General features: G+C 36.0%; 1 protein-coding gene across 9 annotated transcripts in view; it reads right to left on the reverse strand.

Annotated features, from left to right (window-relative positions):
* The window catches only part of SMC6 (structural maintenance of chromosomes 6), an 88595-nt gene that overhangs the window by 13110 nt on the left and 57341 nt on the right, over positions 1-18144 (reverse strand). For all 9 annotated transcript variants that reach the window (XR_001893895.2, XM_017947300.2, XM_021924604.2 and 6 more), the window contains 4 exons: positions 17951-18088; positions 16826-16971; positions 7866-7991; positions 2802-2907 (listed from right to left, as the gene is read on the reverse strand). Coding sequence is in view for 8 of the 9 variants with exons in the window: in XM_017947300.2 (XP_017802789.1) it covers positions 2802-2907; positions 7866-7991; positions 16826-16971; positions 17951-18088 (516 nt within the window). In the remaining variant the exon portion in view is untranslated. The remainder of the gene's footprint in view (positions 1-2801; positions 2908-7865; positions 7992-16825; positions 16972-17950; positions 18089-18144) is intronic.

An 18144-nucleotide genomic window follows, 5' to 3' on the forward strand; every position in this document is an offset into this window, starting at 1 on the left:
TTCCCTTAGACCTGCCTTGATTTGTTAATTTTGTCTTCTGTTGTGTCCAGTTGGCTGTTAAATTCATCCAATGGGTTCTTAATTTCAGATATTACGCTTTTCAGTTTTAGAATGTTCTTGTAGCTTCCAATTCTGTATTGAAATTGTAGATTCCAATTCAATGTTGAATCTGTTTTGTCCATTTTGTTTATAATTAACTCTATGTTCTTTAACAAATTAATCATGGTTAAAAATATTAGTCTGCTTTCTCTTGTAACTATCATCTGGTGGTCTGGTTCTATTTTCTACTTAAAAAAAAATTATCAGTCACCTTTCCATGCTTCTTCATATATGTGGTAATTTTTACAGCTTTAAGTATAAATGAAATATAATAAACCTCATATATTTAAAGTGTACAATTTGATAAGTCCTCCAATTTTATTCTTCCTTTTCAAAGTTGTTTTGGCTAGTTTAGGCCCTTTGCATTTCTATATGAATTTTAGGATCAGCTTGCCAATTTCTACAAAAACGTCTGCTGGCATTTTAATGAAAACTGAGTCGAGTCAGTCTGTAGATCAATTTGGGAAGAACTTACTTCTTAATAATACTGAGTCTTCTGCTCTAGCAACACCCTGTGTCTCTCCATTTATTTAGGTCTTCTTTAGCTTCTCAGCATCTATTTTAGTAGTTTTCAGTATACAGGTCTTGAATATCTTCTGGCAGATTTTTCCCTAGGTAGTTTATATTTTTGATGCTAATATAAATAGTATTTTTTAAAATTTCAATTTCTAATCATTTGGTGCAAGTATATAGAATTGTAATTCATTTTTGCATACTGATGGTGTCTGCAACCTTGCTAGTTATAACTTCAACTAGTTCTAGTAGCTCTTTTTGTAGATTCCATCAGATTTTCTGCAGAGATAACCATATTATTTGTGGATCAAAAGAATTTTACTTCTTCTGTTCCAATATACACGTCTTAGTTCTTTTTCTGGGCTAACTGCACTGGTTAAAACCTTTAGTTCTACTTCTGAATATAAATGGTGAACGTGGACAGAACTGCTTTCTTCCTGATCTTAGGGTGTAGGCACTCAGTCTTTATTATCTTATGCTTGATATTTTGTGTAAAAGATCAATGGTGCCTCCAAATGTACAATATTTCACTAAAGAGGCGCCCCCTTTCCTTATATTAGGCTTCAGGTATGAGAGGGCTCACAGTCAATAAGGGAGAAAGCTGGGTTGGGCATAAATTGCAATTTTCCTAAGACTTAGTCCACTTTTCATTCATAACTGTTCCTTGGGCCAACTGTGCACAACATCAGAACTAAGGAATTGACTGACTGAAATATTAGTTAGGTGCCTAGCAGTTCCCTTCCCAAGTTTCTACTGTTTTGTCAGTCCTCCTCCTCCTCCTGCTACTACTTGTTAGTCCTCCTCCTAGTACTAGACTACTGAAAGCCCAGAATCAGCAAACGCTCCCAGGAAAGAAAATGTCCAGCAATTGTCAGCTTACCTTGGACAGGCTCCCCTATCCCTTGGAATTCCAATTTGTCTAGTCATTACTCTTTAGACAGCTTTCCAATGTCTTTTTAAAAATAAAAGTTTTGTAATTTCCCTGGCTTTTTTATAGTCTGCAGTGAGAACAATAAACTACCATGACATACTACCTTCCCTATCAATAATCACAATTCTTCTCAATACTTTCAATTTGTATCTTTATAATTGGGTCTTTTAAAAACCAAAGGTGGGTAAAGAGGAGTTATCCATGATCTAGCAGTAGAAATTAAAGAGAGAGTAAAAGTTGACTTTCTAATATGGTTAAAATGCAAAGCTTTTAAACAAAAAAGATGTTCCAAAAATTTAACATTTATTCTAAGTACTAAAATGAAAGGATAAGATTTATGGTAACTAACAGCAGTAGGTAATTATTTGAAAATTCTGCCCCAGAACATTTAGAGTGGGTAGTTGTTCCTGGCCTCCTGACTATACATTTTTTTAATGCCATATCTCAATATGCCCTTTTAACACACGACTATGAAAGAACCCATAAAATCAAGTTGAACATGGTAGCTTTTTTTACTCAAAAATGGCCAGATCTAGGGACAACTTCAGAAGTAAAGAGTAAAAACACAATTAAGTGAGGAAGAACCTTCTTTGCTTCCTTATGGGAGACTGGAGACTATGTACTTTCCATAAAGTCCCGAATAATTTAAAATGCTGTATAAATTTTAAAAGGAAACTAGTGGAGTAGAAAGACAAGGTAAATACTTGTCACTGAAAAAAAATTCCCAATTATCACCGTAAGAAAATAATGTGTTTGTCTACAAATAAAATCTATGCTAGGAGCTTTATTTAGTAAGATCAATTTATATTCAACACGTTGGCAAAGACCATCCTTAAGTTAAAAATCAAAGACAACAGGTTAAAGTTTATCAATGTTTTATCAAAAGAAAAGCAGCAGGCTAGGCATGGTGGCTCACACTGATAATCCTAGCACTTTGGAAGGCCAAGGCAGGAGAATTGCTTGAGGCCAGGAGTTTAAGACCAGCTTGGGCAACATAGTGAGACATTGTCTATACAGAAAAAAAAAAAAAAAAAATTAGCTAGGCATGGTGGCATGCACCTATAGTCCTAGCTACTTGGGAGGCTGAGGCAGGTGGGTCACTTGAGCCCATGCAAGGTTACAGTGAGCTATGATCGTACCACTGCACTCCAGCCTGGGAAACAGAGTAAGACTCTGCCTCTAAAAAATACCCAACAAAAATAGAAAAGAAATAACTAGTTTTTCTAATGATTAGGATGAAAAGAATTAAGATACTTACTGATATACTTAGAGTTTCATTCTTGTGGTCAAAATTCATTTTTCCACAATAGGCCCGCTGAGATAGTAAGTTGTCAAAGTACAATTTGCATCGTAAAGTCAAACACCTTGAAATTTAAAAATTAGGCACATTAATAAGAGGGCAAAGGTTTTTTAAAACTATATTCAGCATGATCTAAGCATGTTAGAAAACCAGATGGAAATATGCCTAAATGTAAACATTGGTTACTCACTTACTAGTTGAGTTTTAGGTAATATTTTTTCCCTTGTGTCTTTATATTCATTTATGTCCCTACATTTTCACCAGTTCATTTACTTTTATAATAAAAAAATTAATGAAATGAATTAAAGAGTCATCTCACATTTAACACATTATACCATAGTCAGTGCTTAGGAATGTATCAATCATTCAACTAATTAATAATCTAAGGCATTACCCTAATACATTACAAAGATATTTTGTCCTTGAGAGGATTAACTCTAATGGTGACAAGATAAATGGACAAAATATCTATTTATTTTGCCTCCTTCCAATTTCACAGTAGCAAAAAAGCTAAGGGCACTCTCTTAAGCACTGGGTATCTCTAATGCCTTACACTTTGCTCAGCACAATGCAAACTCTATCTTTCCTTCTCTACATATTAGATGGCATTTTACTGTAAGGAACTTTCCCTTCTTCCTCAATTCTTTATTTCCTTATCTAACTTTCTATGTATCAGAATAGATTAGGGAGTCTTATTCATTGGCTTTATTTTTGCATTGTTCACACCATCTATTACTATACTTATTGAGATCCTCAAACTGTTCCAGATTTTTCCAGTGGGCACCCCCTTCAAGCTGGATCATGTGTCCTTTTATCATGACTCCCCTTTTTTTTTTTGAGCCCTTCCTTCCTTTCTGCCATAGCATGAGGTTCATCTGTACCTTCCCTGCCCAGCTCTGGAATCTGCCATTTCTCCATGGAGCCCTGGTTCCTTTTAGCGGGGAATGGTATTTAGAAAATAAGATCTGTGTGGTAAGTCACTGGCTGTGATTTCATAACATCTTTGCTCCCTAGTAAGCCTAAAGCTCACTTCTCTGGTACTCTTTTCCTTCCTATTTCCCTCCCTGAACTGCATTAAATTCCCACACTAGAAATCACTGATAGCCTGAGTTTCCTCCTGCTGCCACAGCAACCACTGCTAGCTGGTTTTCAGAGTTTTCTATTAACTTTTCTTTCAATACAGATATGTATTCATTTATTGCTCCATTTATGGGATGTCTAAAAGAGACTGTTGTCATAAAATGGCAAAGTTCTGGCTGGGCACCGTGGCTCACGCCTGTAATCCCAGCACTTTGGGAGGCCGAGGCGGGCGGATCACAAGGTCAGGATATCGAGACCATCCTGCCTAACACGGTGAAACCCCGTCTCTACTAAAAATAAAAAAAATAAGCCTGGCGTAGTGGCGGGAGCCTGTAGTCCCAGCTCCTCGGGAGGCTGAGGCAGGAGAATGGCGTGAACCCGGGAGGCAGAGCTTGCAGTGAGCCGAGATCGAGCCACTGCACTCCAGCCTTCACGACAGAACGAGACTCCGTCTCAAAAAAAAAAATGGCAAAGTTCTCCAGAGTAAAGACATAACAATTTTAAAAATTAGGTCGTTTTTACTCCCCTCCTAAGACTGAGTACTGAGTAAACAATATGAAATATGTCAGTGGTGAAGAATCATATGAAGGTAATACAGGCATACTTCAGAAATACTGCAGGTTCAGTTCCAGATTACCACACAAAAAAGCAAATATTGCAATAAAGTGAGTCACACATATTTTTTGGTTTCCCACTGCATACAAAAGTTTTGTTTACACTATTGTTGATATTTTGACTTCCTCCCATGAATCATAAACGTTCTTAATGGTATCTAGAATGATGAGTCCTTTCCAGAAGGTTTTCAATTTACTTTGCTCAGATCTATTGAGGAATCACTATGTACAGCAGCTATGGTGTTACAAAATATATTTCTTAAATAAAAGACTTGAGAGGTAAAATTACTCCTTGATCTATGGGTTACAGAATGGATGTTAGTAGGCATGAAAACAACATTAATCTTCTTGTGTATCATATCAGCTCTTGGGTGACCAGGTGCACTGTCAATGAGCAGTAACATTTTCAAAGAAATATTTCTGAGCTGTAGGACTCAATAGTGGGCTTAAAATATGCAGTAATCCATGATGCTATAAACGAATGTGCTCTCATCAGGCTTTGTTTTTCCATTTGTACAGCACATGCAAAGTAGATTGCACAATTCTTAAGGGTCCTAGGATTTTCAGAATGGTAAATAAACATTGGCTTAAAGTCATTAGCTTCATTTGCCTCTAATAAGAGATTTGGCCTGTCCTGTGAAGCCAGGCATTGACTTCTCCTTTCCAGCTATGAAAGTCCTAGATGGTATCTTCTAATACAAGGCTGTTTTGTTTGTGTTGAAAATCCATTGTTTAGTGTAGCCACTTTCATCAGTTATCTTAGTCAGATCTTCCGGATAATGTGCTGCTTCTACATCAGTGTTTGCTGTTTCACCTTGCACTTCTATATTACAAAGATGGCCTCTTTCCTTCAACCTCATGAACAAACCTCTGCTAGTGTCATACTCTTCTTCTGCAGCTTCCTCACCTCTCTCAGCCTTCATCGAATTGGACAGTTAGGGCATTGCTCTGGATTAGGTTTTGACTTAAGGGAATGTTACAGCTGCTTTGATCTTCTATCCAGACCATTGAAACTTTCTTCATATCAACAATAAGGCTGTCTAATTTTCTTATCATTAGTGTGTTCACTGGAATAGCACTTTTAATTTCCTTCAAGAAATTTTCCTTTGCATTTACAACTTGGCTAACTGGCACAAGAGGCCTAGCTTTTGGCTTATCTTGGCTTTTGACATACCTTCCTCACTAAGCTTAATCATTTCTAGCTTTTGATTTAAAGTGACAGAAATCCTACTCTTCCTTTCACTTGGACACTCAGAGGTCACTGTAAGGCTATTAACTAGCCTAATTTCAATATTGCTGTGTCTCAGGGAATAGGGAGGCCCAAGGGGACAGAGAGAGATGAGGGAATGAATGGCCAGTCAGTGGAGCAGGAAGAACACACACAACATTTGTTAAGTTTGCTGTCTTATATGGGCACCGTTTGTGGCACCCGAAAACAATTTCAACAGTAACAAAGATCACTGATGACAGATCACTACAACAGATTAATAATAACGAAAAAGTCTGAAATATTGCAAAAATTAAACAAAATATGACACAGAGACATTAAGTGATCACACGCTGTTGGATAAATGGTGCTGACAGACTTGGTTGAAGCAGGCTTGCCCTGAACCTTCAATTTGTAAAAAATGCAACATTTGTGAAGGGCAATAAAGTGAACTGCAGTAAAATGAGGTATGCCTGTAAACTCTAAGACCAGTACTTTGCAAAAAACCTTTTAAATACAAATTTCTGAGTAATGATATAAAAATAAATCCTACTGCATCTGGAACAGATTTATGTAGTAATAGAGATTGGGTTTATTCTTCTGCCTGAAACTAAAAAACGAGACAAAATACATAAAACAAGCATTTTCAGACTCTGGCTATCTTCGGGCTCCACATTTAATTCTAGTTCTCTTGCCACTTCCACCACATCTGCAGTCACTTCCTCCACTGAATCCCTCAAAGACATCCAAGGGGGTTGCAATTAACTTCTTCCAACCCCCTAGAACAGGCAGTTCTAGTCAAATGATCTCTGAAAGATAGGAAACAAACACTAAACCCTACCAATGCCCCACATTGCTCTTCACCGAAAGAGGACAAGGGAGTAGAAACCAAAGTAGAGCTGTTGCTCTTGTTTGAGGAGCTGGAGCTGGGAGTCTAGGGAGGCAAAATAAACTTCAGAGGATCTACAAAGGGTTCTGTTCCAGTCTTGAGCTGAGTACTGGTCAGTGCACAGGTGTGAGGACACCATTTGAGGCTGGGAAAAGAAATATCCAAAGGAAATAGAAGTAATTCCGACAGCTCACACACGACCAGGAATAGTTCATGTTCTTACTGGCTACAGCGAAGACCTCGTGATTCACAAAGTATCGGTAGAGTACTCAGAATAGCACTGCCTCAGAGGTAGGAAAAAATTAGCCCGCAACCAAATGGCTGCTCTAATCTCATCTAACAAGGCTTAAAAGTAGCCTCAAAAGGGTATAAATGGGTCCTATTTAATTCAAGTCCTACTAATATGCCTGTAAAACTGAAAAAGGAATTTCAAAAACTAACCTATGGTTTCACTAAGGAATATAAGAGCTAGGTACATTTTTTTTTTTTTAATTTGTACAGGCTTAAGATGGTAGAATTTTTGGTGTAAAGACAGTTTTAAAAAGCATATTACTGAGGGAATTTGCCTGGAGAAAAACAGAGGCAAATGGAAGGACTAGGGCTGTCTCGGATTCATGTACATTAAAGGGCCGTTCCTCCCTATCAACTATCCTCTGTTTATTTCCGTCACTTGTTATCAGTTGGAGTCAATCTATCTCTGTGAGTCTGTACATCTCTGGATATGCTAATATCCAGTTTCCCTAATTCTGTATTCATTTATCCAACCAATGTATATTGGTATGTATCAGGTACGGTTATAGAAACTAGAGATACAGCAGTAAACAAAACAGAGTTTCTGCATTCACGGAGCTACGTCATTCTAGTAGATTACGGTAAATCAACTGAGGTATTACCTTTAAAGTTCCTACCAAATGCTTGTATCCATTAAAAACATGCAATAGCCAAGGGTAAAATAGGCTATTTTAGAACCAATGAGTTCCCTTTCAAAGGACCTATTTAAGCATAAAGGACCTATTAAGCATAAAGAATATCTAACAGAGTGGAACAGTTGGATAAGCTCACTATAAAGAGTCCTGCAGATTCGGAATTGTCTGATTAAATTAGAGAATCCTAAGAACTGAATAACAAAGCAAGCATTAATAGTCTTTGCTATAACAGAATTATATAAATAATGTGAAAACAGAGAAACACAAAAATGTACAATACATAGTAATGTTTTCCAATGTACTTACCTTCTAAATTGTTGATATGTTTTGAATCTGTGGTCCATGATTTCTCCCAATAATTTAATAAACTTTTTTAAAGTCCTTACTTTATTATCTAGATCAAGATAGGTCTCTCTTGCTTCTTGGTACTGCCTATTATATAAACAAAATATTACGTAAGAAATATGCCACACGTAAAAAACGTAAGAGTAGAATCTGAAACAGATTTAACTGGGAAGAATAGGGAGGGGCAGAGAGTACTAAGGGGACCTAGCAGCAGTCAATTTCATAAATTTCCAGTGAAATTACACTCCCAGAATGAAAGGGTGGTACGGAATGAGAGAGTACTACCCGGACAGGGAAGGAACAAGGTCCAAGCCCTACAGGAGGCAGAGGCAGTGTGTGAACAAGTACCCTGGTGGGGACTAGAGGCAGCAGATCTTAGAGAATGCCAGCAAATACACACCTTCAAAAAGGGAAGGGGTCACACTGGAAGAAAGGTTTCCTTCAGTAACAGATGCCAATAAAAGAAAAAAAGAACTCAAGCCAGCATTAGAATCCACCCTCCCCTGTCCTAAACAAGGTAAGATCAAAGAGGCAGAGATGGCATGGCTACTCAAAGTGCTATTACAAAAGGCAACAGCCTATTACTGTGGCAAGCCTATAATTGAATTAGCATGAAGGGCAATGCTGGTCGAGGCTCCCACAGCTACCCTTCCCATTCTCCTTCAAATAACTGGTCCAGGAAAATTCAACTAATTAAAAAAATAAGTAACAAAAAACGCTGGCACAGCATCCAGATATTTATGGGGAAAATATGAAGAACAGCAAAACTCTCCTACAGACAAAGAAAACTTATTAGAACAGTGTTGCCACAAAGCAGATGAAAATTATAATTGAACATCATAAATTAAAACAAAAGAGGCCAGGTATATTGGCTCATGCCTATAATCCCAGCACTTTGGGAGGCCAAGGTGAGAGGATTGTTTGAGCCCAGGAATTAGAGACCAGCTTGGACAATATAGTGAGACTCTATCTCTACAAATAATAAAATAAAAATTAGCCAGGTGTGGTGGCATGTGCCTGTGGTCTCAGCTACTCAGGAGGGTGAGGCACAGGATCACCTGAACCCAGAAGTTCAAGGCTGCAGTGAGCCATGATTGTACCACTGCACTTCAGCCTAGGTGACAGAGCAAGAGCCTGTCTTAAAGAACAAAAACAAACAAACAAACACAAACATCAGACAAGTGCTCCCAGGAAGGAATACCTCAAAGCAGACAAAAGAACTGAAAGAACAGATAAACAAAAGGAGGTAATAATCAGACAGGAGGAGTAGGTAAAGCAAGAGAATCCACAGACAGGAAGGTAGGAGGGCTAGAACCTCCTCCTAAAAAGAACACACACAGATATGAAGACAAAATGAGAAGACGCATAGGAGAAAAGAGAAACGTGGAAAACACATAGATGGAAAAAAACATAAATGAGAAAATCAAGCAAAATGAAAAAGAAAACAGACAAAAGGGTTAGACAAAATGATAACTAGAGAAGATATAGATATCCAACATTATAACTAAAGGCCTCAAAAAAAACCAAAACAATGAAACAAAATATTTTAAAGTAAAATTCAACAAAATTTTTAAGAACTAAAAGACTTAAATCTAAATATTGAAAAAGCAATGTTTAACAATGAAAGAATCACTGAATTCTAACATTCTGGACAAGTTACAGGACATAATAGACAAGCACCAACATAAACAAGATGCTCAGGAGAAAAAGTATGAGCTAAGGATTTTATATTAGGCCAAACTACCCTTCAAACATAAAAGCTAAAGACAAATTCTTATCAACTTATAAAACATAGAAAATATTCATACACGCCATTCTCAAGCCAAAGAGAACAAACAACTTTTCAAATGGCTGCATCGTCATGTGGAAAAAGACAAAACTTATTCCTCACACCATACATGAGAATAAACTCCAAAAAAATCACAGATATCATGTAAAAAATGGACATACAGAAGTACTAAAAAATCATAGGTAATTAGAACATGTGGAAAAAGGAATAAGAAAAAAAATCGTAGGTGAATACCTCCATAACCTAGATGCAGAGAAAAGCATTTTAACTATGACCCAAAATCCAGATGTAATCAAAGAATGACAAATTGAACCAAATAAAAATAATCTTTTCATAGCAAAAAATATATATGCAAATTCAAAAAAGAAATCAAGAGAAAAATTTGTAATATTTGGTTAATACTCCTAATACATATATGTTAAATCCATATATGTTAAAAAACTTAAACTTTGAGGGGAAAAACACTACAAGAAATAATTTTTAAAAAGAATAGATAATTCACAGGGTATAAAAATGATTCTTAAACATATGAAAAAATGTTAAGTTTTATTCATAATGATGGAATGTAATTAAAGTTACATTAATATACAATTTCTCAGCCATCAGGCACAAATTAAAAAGTTTAACTATACACTATACACTTTGTTGGCAAAGTTGGGGAAAAAGTATCCTCTCTCATACAGGTTGAGCATTCCTAATCCAAAAATTTGAAATTTGGCCAGGTATGGTATCTCACACCTGTATGCACTTTGGGAGGCAAAGGCGGGAGGATCACTTGAGGTCGAGAGTTCGAGACCACCCTGGCCAACATAGTAAAACCCTGTCTCTACTAAAAATACAAAAATTAGCTGGGCATGGTAGCAGGTGCTGGTAATTCCAGCTTCTTGGGAGGTTGAGGCAGGAGAATTGCTTGAATCCAGGAGGCAGAGGTTGCAGTGGGCCAAGATCGTGCCACAGCACTCCAGCATGGGCAACAGAGTGAGACTGCGTCCCAAAAAGCAAACCAAAAATCTGAAATTCAAAATACTTCAAAATCTGAAACATTTCGAGCACTGATAGGATGCTAAAAGTGAAAAATTCCACACCTGACCTCATGGGACAGGTTGTAGTCAAAATACAGCCACACAATACAGTTTATTTATTCAGTGTCTCCAAGGGAAAAGAGACCTTCCTAGCCCCCTGCAGCTGTGATATATCTTTTCTGTAACATGTATGACATACATACATGCTAGATATATATGTCAAATTTTTTACTAAGTACTTACGTGTGAATAAGTGTAAGAAAACGACTGCTTATATAAATTCAGAATCAGGAATGACAGTGATGTCAAACAACCACAGATTGTTTACATGGATGGCTAAGATAGTAATACTTTCACTTTCTAATGATTCAATGTATACAAAGTTTGTTCCATGCACAAAATCATTTAAAAATTACATAAAATTACCTTCAGGCTATGTGTATAAGGTGTATATAAAACATAAATGAATTTTTGTGTTTAGATTTAGGTCCCATCTCCAAGATATCTCATCAATACGCCAATATTCCAAAATCCAAAATCCAAAATACTTCTGGTTCCAGGCATTTTGGATAAGGAATACTCAACCTGTACAATGCTGGCACAAATGCAAAAATGATACACACCCTATAGAGAAGGTTTGAAAATATCTAACAAAACCACTTATACATTTATGCTTCAAACTAGTAAAGTCACTTCTGGAAAATTACTGTGAAGATACAGATTTGAGCACTGATATGATGCCACAAGTGTATCCAATAATACACATACACACAAATGTGCGTGCATGTGCAAGATAAGTCATTGCAGCATTATCTGTAACTGCAAAATACTGGAAATAACCAAAATGCACACACACAGAATGATTGGATAAACTATGGTACAGATCAATGTGTGTGTGCAGACTCACAAAACAGAGTACAATGAAGCTGTAAAAAGAATGAGGAAGATCTCAATGAACTGATATAGAGTGATCTTCAGGTATATTGGTGAATGATAAAAGCAAGATGGTTGACTACCTTTCGTGAAAAAAAGTAGAGGAACCATGGGAAAAAGAAAACACATATGAACCTGCTTACTTTCACAAACAAAAAAAAAACCATGAAAGATAGAAAATAAAAAAGAACTGGTGCCTATAGGGAGTGGGCAGGAGAAATGGGGTGGAAAGGATGAAAGGTAGAACACGTCCCTGAATATACTTTTGTTTATGGCTTTGACTTGTGAAAACATGTTAATTTCTACATATTCCCCTCGAAGAGAAATTACATAAACAAGGATTAGAGAAATCTAAAATTGAATGCAAACAAAAACAAAAGCATTTCTAAATCAAGACAATAACTACAACAATAAAAATCTAATCCAAATAACTTTAGAACAGAGTAAATTTACTAAATAGTAGAGAAAAAATAATTACAAACACATCTTGAATGTTTTTCAATAATTTTCTTTTTGTAGATATATATTGTGGAACTGAGTAAATATTAACGTTGTTGAGAGCCAGAGTTCCTCCCGTGGAGGAAAAAAAGATAGAAACAAGGAATAGGTTAAGGTTAAAAAGCCCTTTGTGGGATTGGACTGCCACTGGAGACACCAATACAAACTCACATTTTTAGTTCTGTTAACTGAAAGGTACTGGAAGAAATGCTACTCCAGCAAAAATCAGCACCCCTAAAATCCAAATTTTGTTTTTAGGTATCATTCCTTAAAAAAAGGAACCAGGGCTCTTTGGAGAAGTGACTGACTCCAAGGCTGGGTCAGGTATAGAATGAGCTTGAAACATTTTGTTATGTCACAAAGTTTAAAAATGCTATTAAAAAAAAAAACAACAAGGAAAGCATGTTAAGAAAATGCAAGAACCAGCTTGAAGAGCCTCCATTTGACCAAAGATGGAACAATTTAAATCTTAAAATAGGCCATGCAGTGGCTCATGCCTATAATCCCAGCACTTTGGGGGGCTGAGGCGGGAGGATCACATGAGCCCGGGAGGCAGAGGTTGCAGTGAGCCGAGATCCTACCACTGAACTCCGGCCTGGACAACAGAGTGAGACCCTGTCTCAAAAAAAGAAACTCTTAAAATAAACCTGGACTATAAATGACTACAGTTCATTGGGTAAAACAGAAGTCTGTAAAATTAAATTAACAAGGAAACTGAATGCAAATAAAAACATTTCCAAATCAATTAATAACTGTAACAGTAAAGAGAGAAAGAAAAACCTAATCCAAGTAACTTTAGAACACAGCAAATTTACTAAATACCAGAAAAAAAATAATTGTAAACACATCTTGCAGAGGGGATTTGGCAATAATTGCAAAGTCCATATTGCAAAGGCAAGTAAATAAATTAATAAATAGATAAATTGGAGATAACGTAGGCTCTTCCTTACAAGTGACTGATAAATATGAAGAATGCAATAGAATTGAAAAATCCTCATTTTGCAAGCAGTATAGTAAAGATTCGTTCAGGTAAGAATCATTAGCAGATGATAAATCTAGGGATGAAAATATGATAAAAAGCAGGATACTGGCAGGGTTGCAAAGTGTCTGTCTGCAGAATGTTTATTAGTTGCAAGGAAAAAACAGTAAGGTATATAATGGAAAAACCAATGAACACCTTTACTTTTGCTTTTGCTCAGGTTACTAAATTCACTGAATAAATTAACAATGAAAATCAGAAAGAACATCATAAAGCCACAATAACTAAAACAGTATGGTTTTTTAACAACTGCCTGTGGCCAGATGTGGTGGTCAAAATTAACATCATCAGTGAGAGAGACAGAGAGAGACAGAGACAGAGAGAGAGAGAGAGAAATAGATAGATTATGTGCCTCTGGATGTGATATCCAGAAAAAGATACATCATTATTTCTGTGGCATCCTGGCCAAGAACACATATGAACCTAATTATGAGAAAAAATATCATATAAAACCAAAACAAAGAGCACTCTGTAAAAGAGTATGACAAATGAAATACACGACCCTAGACTGCATCTGATATCGTAGGAAAGACACAGAGAACTGTCAACATCAGAATTGGACTACAGGTATCAATGTTAAGTTTCCTGAACTTTATAACAGCATTGTGGTTATGTAAGATAATACTCTTATTCTTAGGGAATATATTGAAGTACTAAGAAGTAAAGGGTCATGATATATGAAACCTACTTTTGAATGGTACAGAAAAAAAAATTTAAAGAAATGTGAGTGCATGTATATGTGTGCATGTATACATGCTAAATATATATGACTTTTCAATAATGTTTGAAGTTTTATGATTTTTGATAGAGCTGTCCCTCAGTATCCACGAAGGAACTGGTTCCAGGGACCCCTGTGCAGATACCAAAATCCATGAATCCCTTTTATAAATGTCACAGTGTTTGCGTATAACCTATATACATCTTCCTGAATACTTTAAATTATCTCTAGAGATTACTTATAATACCTAAGACAATGTAAATGCTATGTAAATAGTTGTTTTACTGTATTCTATATTTTTTTTAATTTGTATTATTTTTTACTGTTGTATTCTTTTTTTGTTGTTTTTGAGATTTTTCCCCCAGTCTTTTCAATCTGTGGTTGGTTGAACCTATGGATATGGAACCAGTGGATACAGAGAGCCAACTGTATTTATAATAATGGATGCATGTCTATGGCAACTGGATCTAGGCAATTTCTCTGTTCAATACACTATTAATTCCAAATGGGAAAATCTACTAGGGTTAAAATTTTGTTTGAGCTCCAGCTGCTTCTTAAATCATTACTACAATTATTTTATTTTATAACTAATAGAAAGAGAAATGTAATATGTGAGTGACTAGCAGACTATGGAATTAAAAATTGATTTTCCACAGAAAAATAAATAACTTTTGCTCAGGTTACTAAATTCACTGAAAAATTAACAATGAAAATCAGAAAGAACATCATAAAGCCACAATCATTAAAACAGTATGGTTTTTTAACAACTGCCTGTGGCCAGGTGTGGTGGCTCATGCCTGTAATACCAGCACTTTGGAAGGTTGAGGCAGGTGGATCACCTGAGGTCAGGAGTTCAAGACCAGCCTGGTCAACATGGCGAAACTCCAGCTCTACTAAAAATAAAAAAAATTAGCTGCACGTGGTGATGCATGCCTGTAATCCCAGCTACTTCGGAGACTGAGGCAGGATAATCACTTGAACCCAGGAGGCAGAGGTTGTGGTGAGCCAAGATCGCACTACTGCACTCCAGTCTGGGTGACAGAGGAAGACTCCAGTTCAAAAAATCAAACAAACAAACAAAACAAAAAAACAAAAAAAACCTACCTGTGAATATATAAATATCACAAAATTAATTTAATTTAAAAAATCTGCATAATGTACTGAAAAGAGAAAAAAGTACATGAAAAGGTTACAGAAAAATAAATATAAATAAATGAAAAGATGTTCAACTTCACTCAATATAAGAGAAATGTACATTAAAATTATAGTTAATTCTTTTTCTTGGGAAATCAGCAAAAAAAATCTAAGGACACACACTGTTTAGGCTGTAGGAAAACAGACACTCTAATACATTGCTAATGGGAATGCAAAATTAGTACAATCCCTAGAAAGGGAAATCTGACCATATGGAGCTTATACTATTAAAAAAAAAACAACCCTGAGTACATATAAAATAATGCACATTCAGTTACTGTGTTCCACCATTTGCAATAGCAAAAGATTAGATTAAAACTCAACTATCCATGAAAAGGAGATTATTAAATACAGTGAAATTATAAAAGACACTGAGGAAATATCTATGTACTGATACAAGATCTTCAAGATATATCACTAAATCAAAACAGCAACTATTCACAATAGCCAAGATATGTGATCAACCCACATGTCCATTAATGAATGAAGAAAGAAAAACGTGTATACATACACACACACATACGCACACACACACACCAGAATACTATTCAGCTATAAAAAAGAATGAGGCCAGGCATGGTGGCTCATGCCTGTAATCTCAGCACTTTGGAAGTCTGACGCAGGCAGATCACCTGAGGTCAGCAGTTCAAGATCAGCCTGACCAATATGATGAAACCTGGTCTCCACTAAAAATACAAAAATGAGATGGGCGTGGTGGCATGTGCCTGTTTGTAATTCCAGCTACTTGAGAGGCTGAGACAGGAGAATCACTTGAACCCAGGAGGCGGAGGTTGCAGTGAGCCAAGATTATGCCATTGCACTGCAGCCTGAGCAAGAGGAGCAAAACTCCATCTCAAACAAACAAACAAACAAAAAAAAGAATGAAATCCTGTCATTTACAGCAACATAGATGGAACTGGAGGTCACTTATTAAGTGAAATAAGCCAGGCACAGAAAAACAAATCTTGCATATTCTCACTCATACACATTGTACGTATGTACCAAAATATCATACGTACCCCACTGGAGTATGTAATAGCAACAAAATTACCTGGTCAATTAAAATTTTGACAAAATATGTTGACATACCATTAAATGTTTTTCAGAAAGACATTAACGATAACTAATATACTATATTTCCTACATATTGTTTACGGATCATTTCTATATCTTCAGAACAATCCCCATTGTGTGAATGAGAAAATTAAAGTTCAGAGAGATAGGTAATTTGCCAAAGTCATATAAGTAGGTGGTGGAAATGCAATTTAAATCAAGATAACTCTTTCTTCAGAACTTGTGCTCTAATTATCAAGAGCGTCCGTTTTTATCAGTAATATAAAAATTTCCATTTCATTGAACCTTACTGACCTAGAATATTAGCGTTATTTTCATCCTATTCGATTTGATGTATTTGAAAAATGGCTTCTGTTTTGATTTCCATTTCTTTCATTACTTATGAATTTGAACATTTTCATGTCTATATGAAACTTACAGATACACAAAAGCATTTACGTTAAAATGAAATTCCATAATGAGTTTTGTAATAGTTCAGAAGAAAAAAGGTTACTATTTATTGAAAATAATACACACAAAAAGGACTACTTCAGCTATAAGTATTTGCTACAGTAACACTTCATTTAAATTTAAGACGTGTATATGTTTTTCATTTTTTGTCTTGATGATATGCATGAATAATATGGTAAAGCAGAAAAGCTACCAGCTACTTGCCTCATTATTTCCTCTCGATCTCCATGACTAGCATGTTCTGCCTGTATCTTCTGCCTTAATCGATTAATTTCTTTGTCCAGAATTGATGCAGATTTTTCTACTTCTATACGCTCCGGGCAGATCTGTCTTGCTTGTGACATTTTCTCCTAAGAAAATAGATGTTTAAATATTTAAAACTCTTCTTTGATATAACAATTCATTATACTACATGTGCCAAAATATGCAAAGTAAAATTCTGAACTTACGTTTAAGAAATGTATTTTAATTACATTTAATATCAATGTTATTTATATTTATCTAGGTTTTATATTGAAGATAAAGTCCAGAGGAATGACCTCAAGAGAAAACTGCATTGCTGTGTGTAACTTTAAAAAGGTGCAAGATCTCCACAACTTCTTAGTGAAACAAATTTAATGTAGCAGTTCCGAAAAGCTTGCTACCCAGGGCACCCAGGTGAGATGTAGGTTTCCACGTCCTTTAGGGTGGACTCTGAGCACCAATGGTATTAAAAACACAAAGACCCTCATGGGGTAAAGAATACAAGGCACTTTTACACATAGTACTTATTTATATTCACAACTTTCTGTATTATTCTGAAACAAATGAGGAAAACAAATAAGAAAATGAATTACAGAGTTTAGATCATTTTCCTTAAGATATAAATGCAAAATTGGAATCCATCTGTTCTATGACAAGATAGCCTTCAATTTATTCTCCTCTAAACACTGGGCCACTCTAGTTGCCAACAGACACGTCTAGTAGGAGCTAAAATCTAGCCCAGCCCACAGCCCAACTACTCTCTGGAAGGGGTGCCTTTTCCGGACACACAATGGCTATCCGCTTGCCAAGGTGGGCATCTAAGGAGCTGTGTTAGCTGAAAGACAGTGCTACTTTCTAAAGCACTCAGAGGCATAATACAGGACTGCTGGAGTCTTGCCTATTTAAGTCCTCACACTTTGAGGGTCCCTAAGTCTCTTCTGTTGATTCACCCAAACACCTATTACTCTATATGAAACAAATTCAGACAACTTGTCTGTTTTTAGAAACATGACATTAGGGAAAACACACTTTAATAATCACGACTCAGGCTGAAAACAAAATAACTTGAAAAAAATGGTGAAAAACCTCTAGTTCTTTCTCTTTCATATCCAGTTCTCGTTTCTTTTTATTTAAGGTATCCAGGTGTTCTTTTTGTTTTTCTTCATAATGTCGTTTCCCTCGTTTTTGGTTATCTACTTCAGAATCAGCAAGGTTTAATTCATCCTGTTTGAACAAAGCCAAAATAAAAGACTGTTTTAAAAAAATTTCCAGCATAGGTA

The sequence above is a fragment of the Papio anubis genome, chromosome 14 (assembly GCF_008728515.1).
Source record: "Papio anubis isolate 15944 chromosome 14, Panubis1.0, whole genome shotgun sequence".
NCBI classification, from domain to species: Eukaryota; Metazoa; Chordata; class Mammalia; order Primates; family Cercopithecidae; genus Papio; species Papio anubis.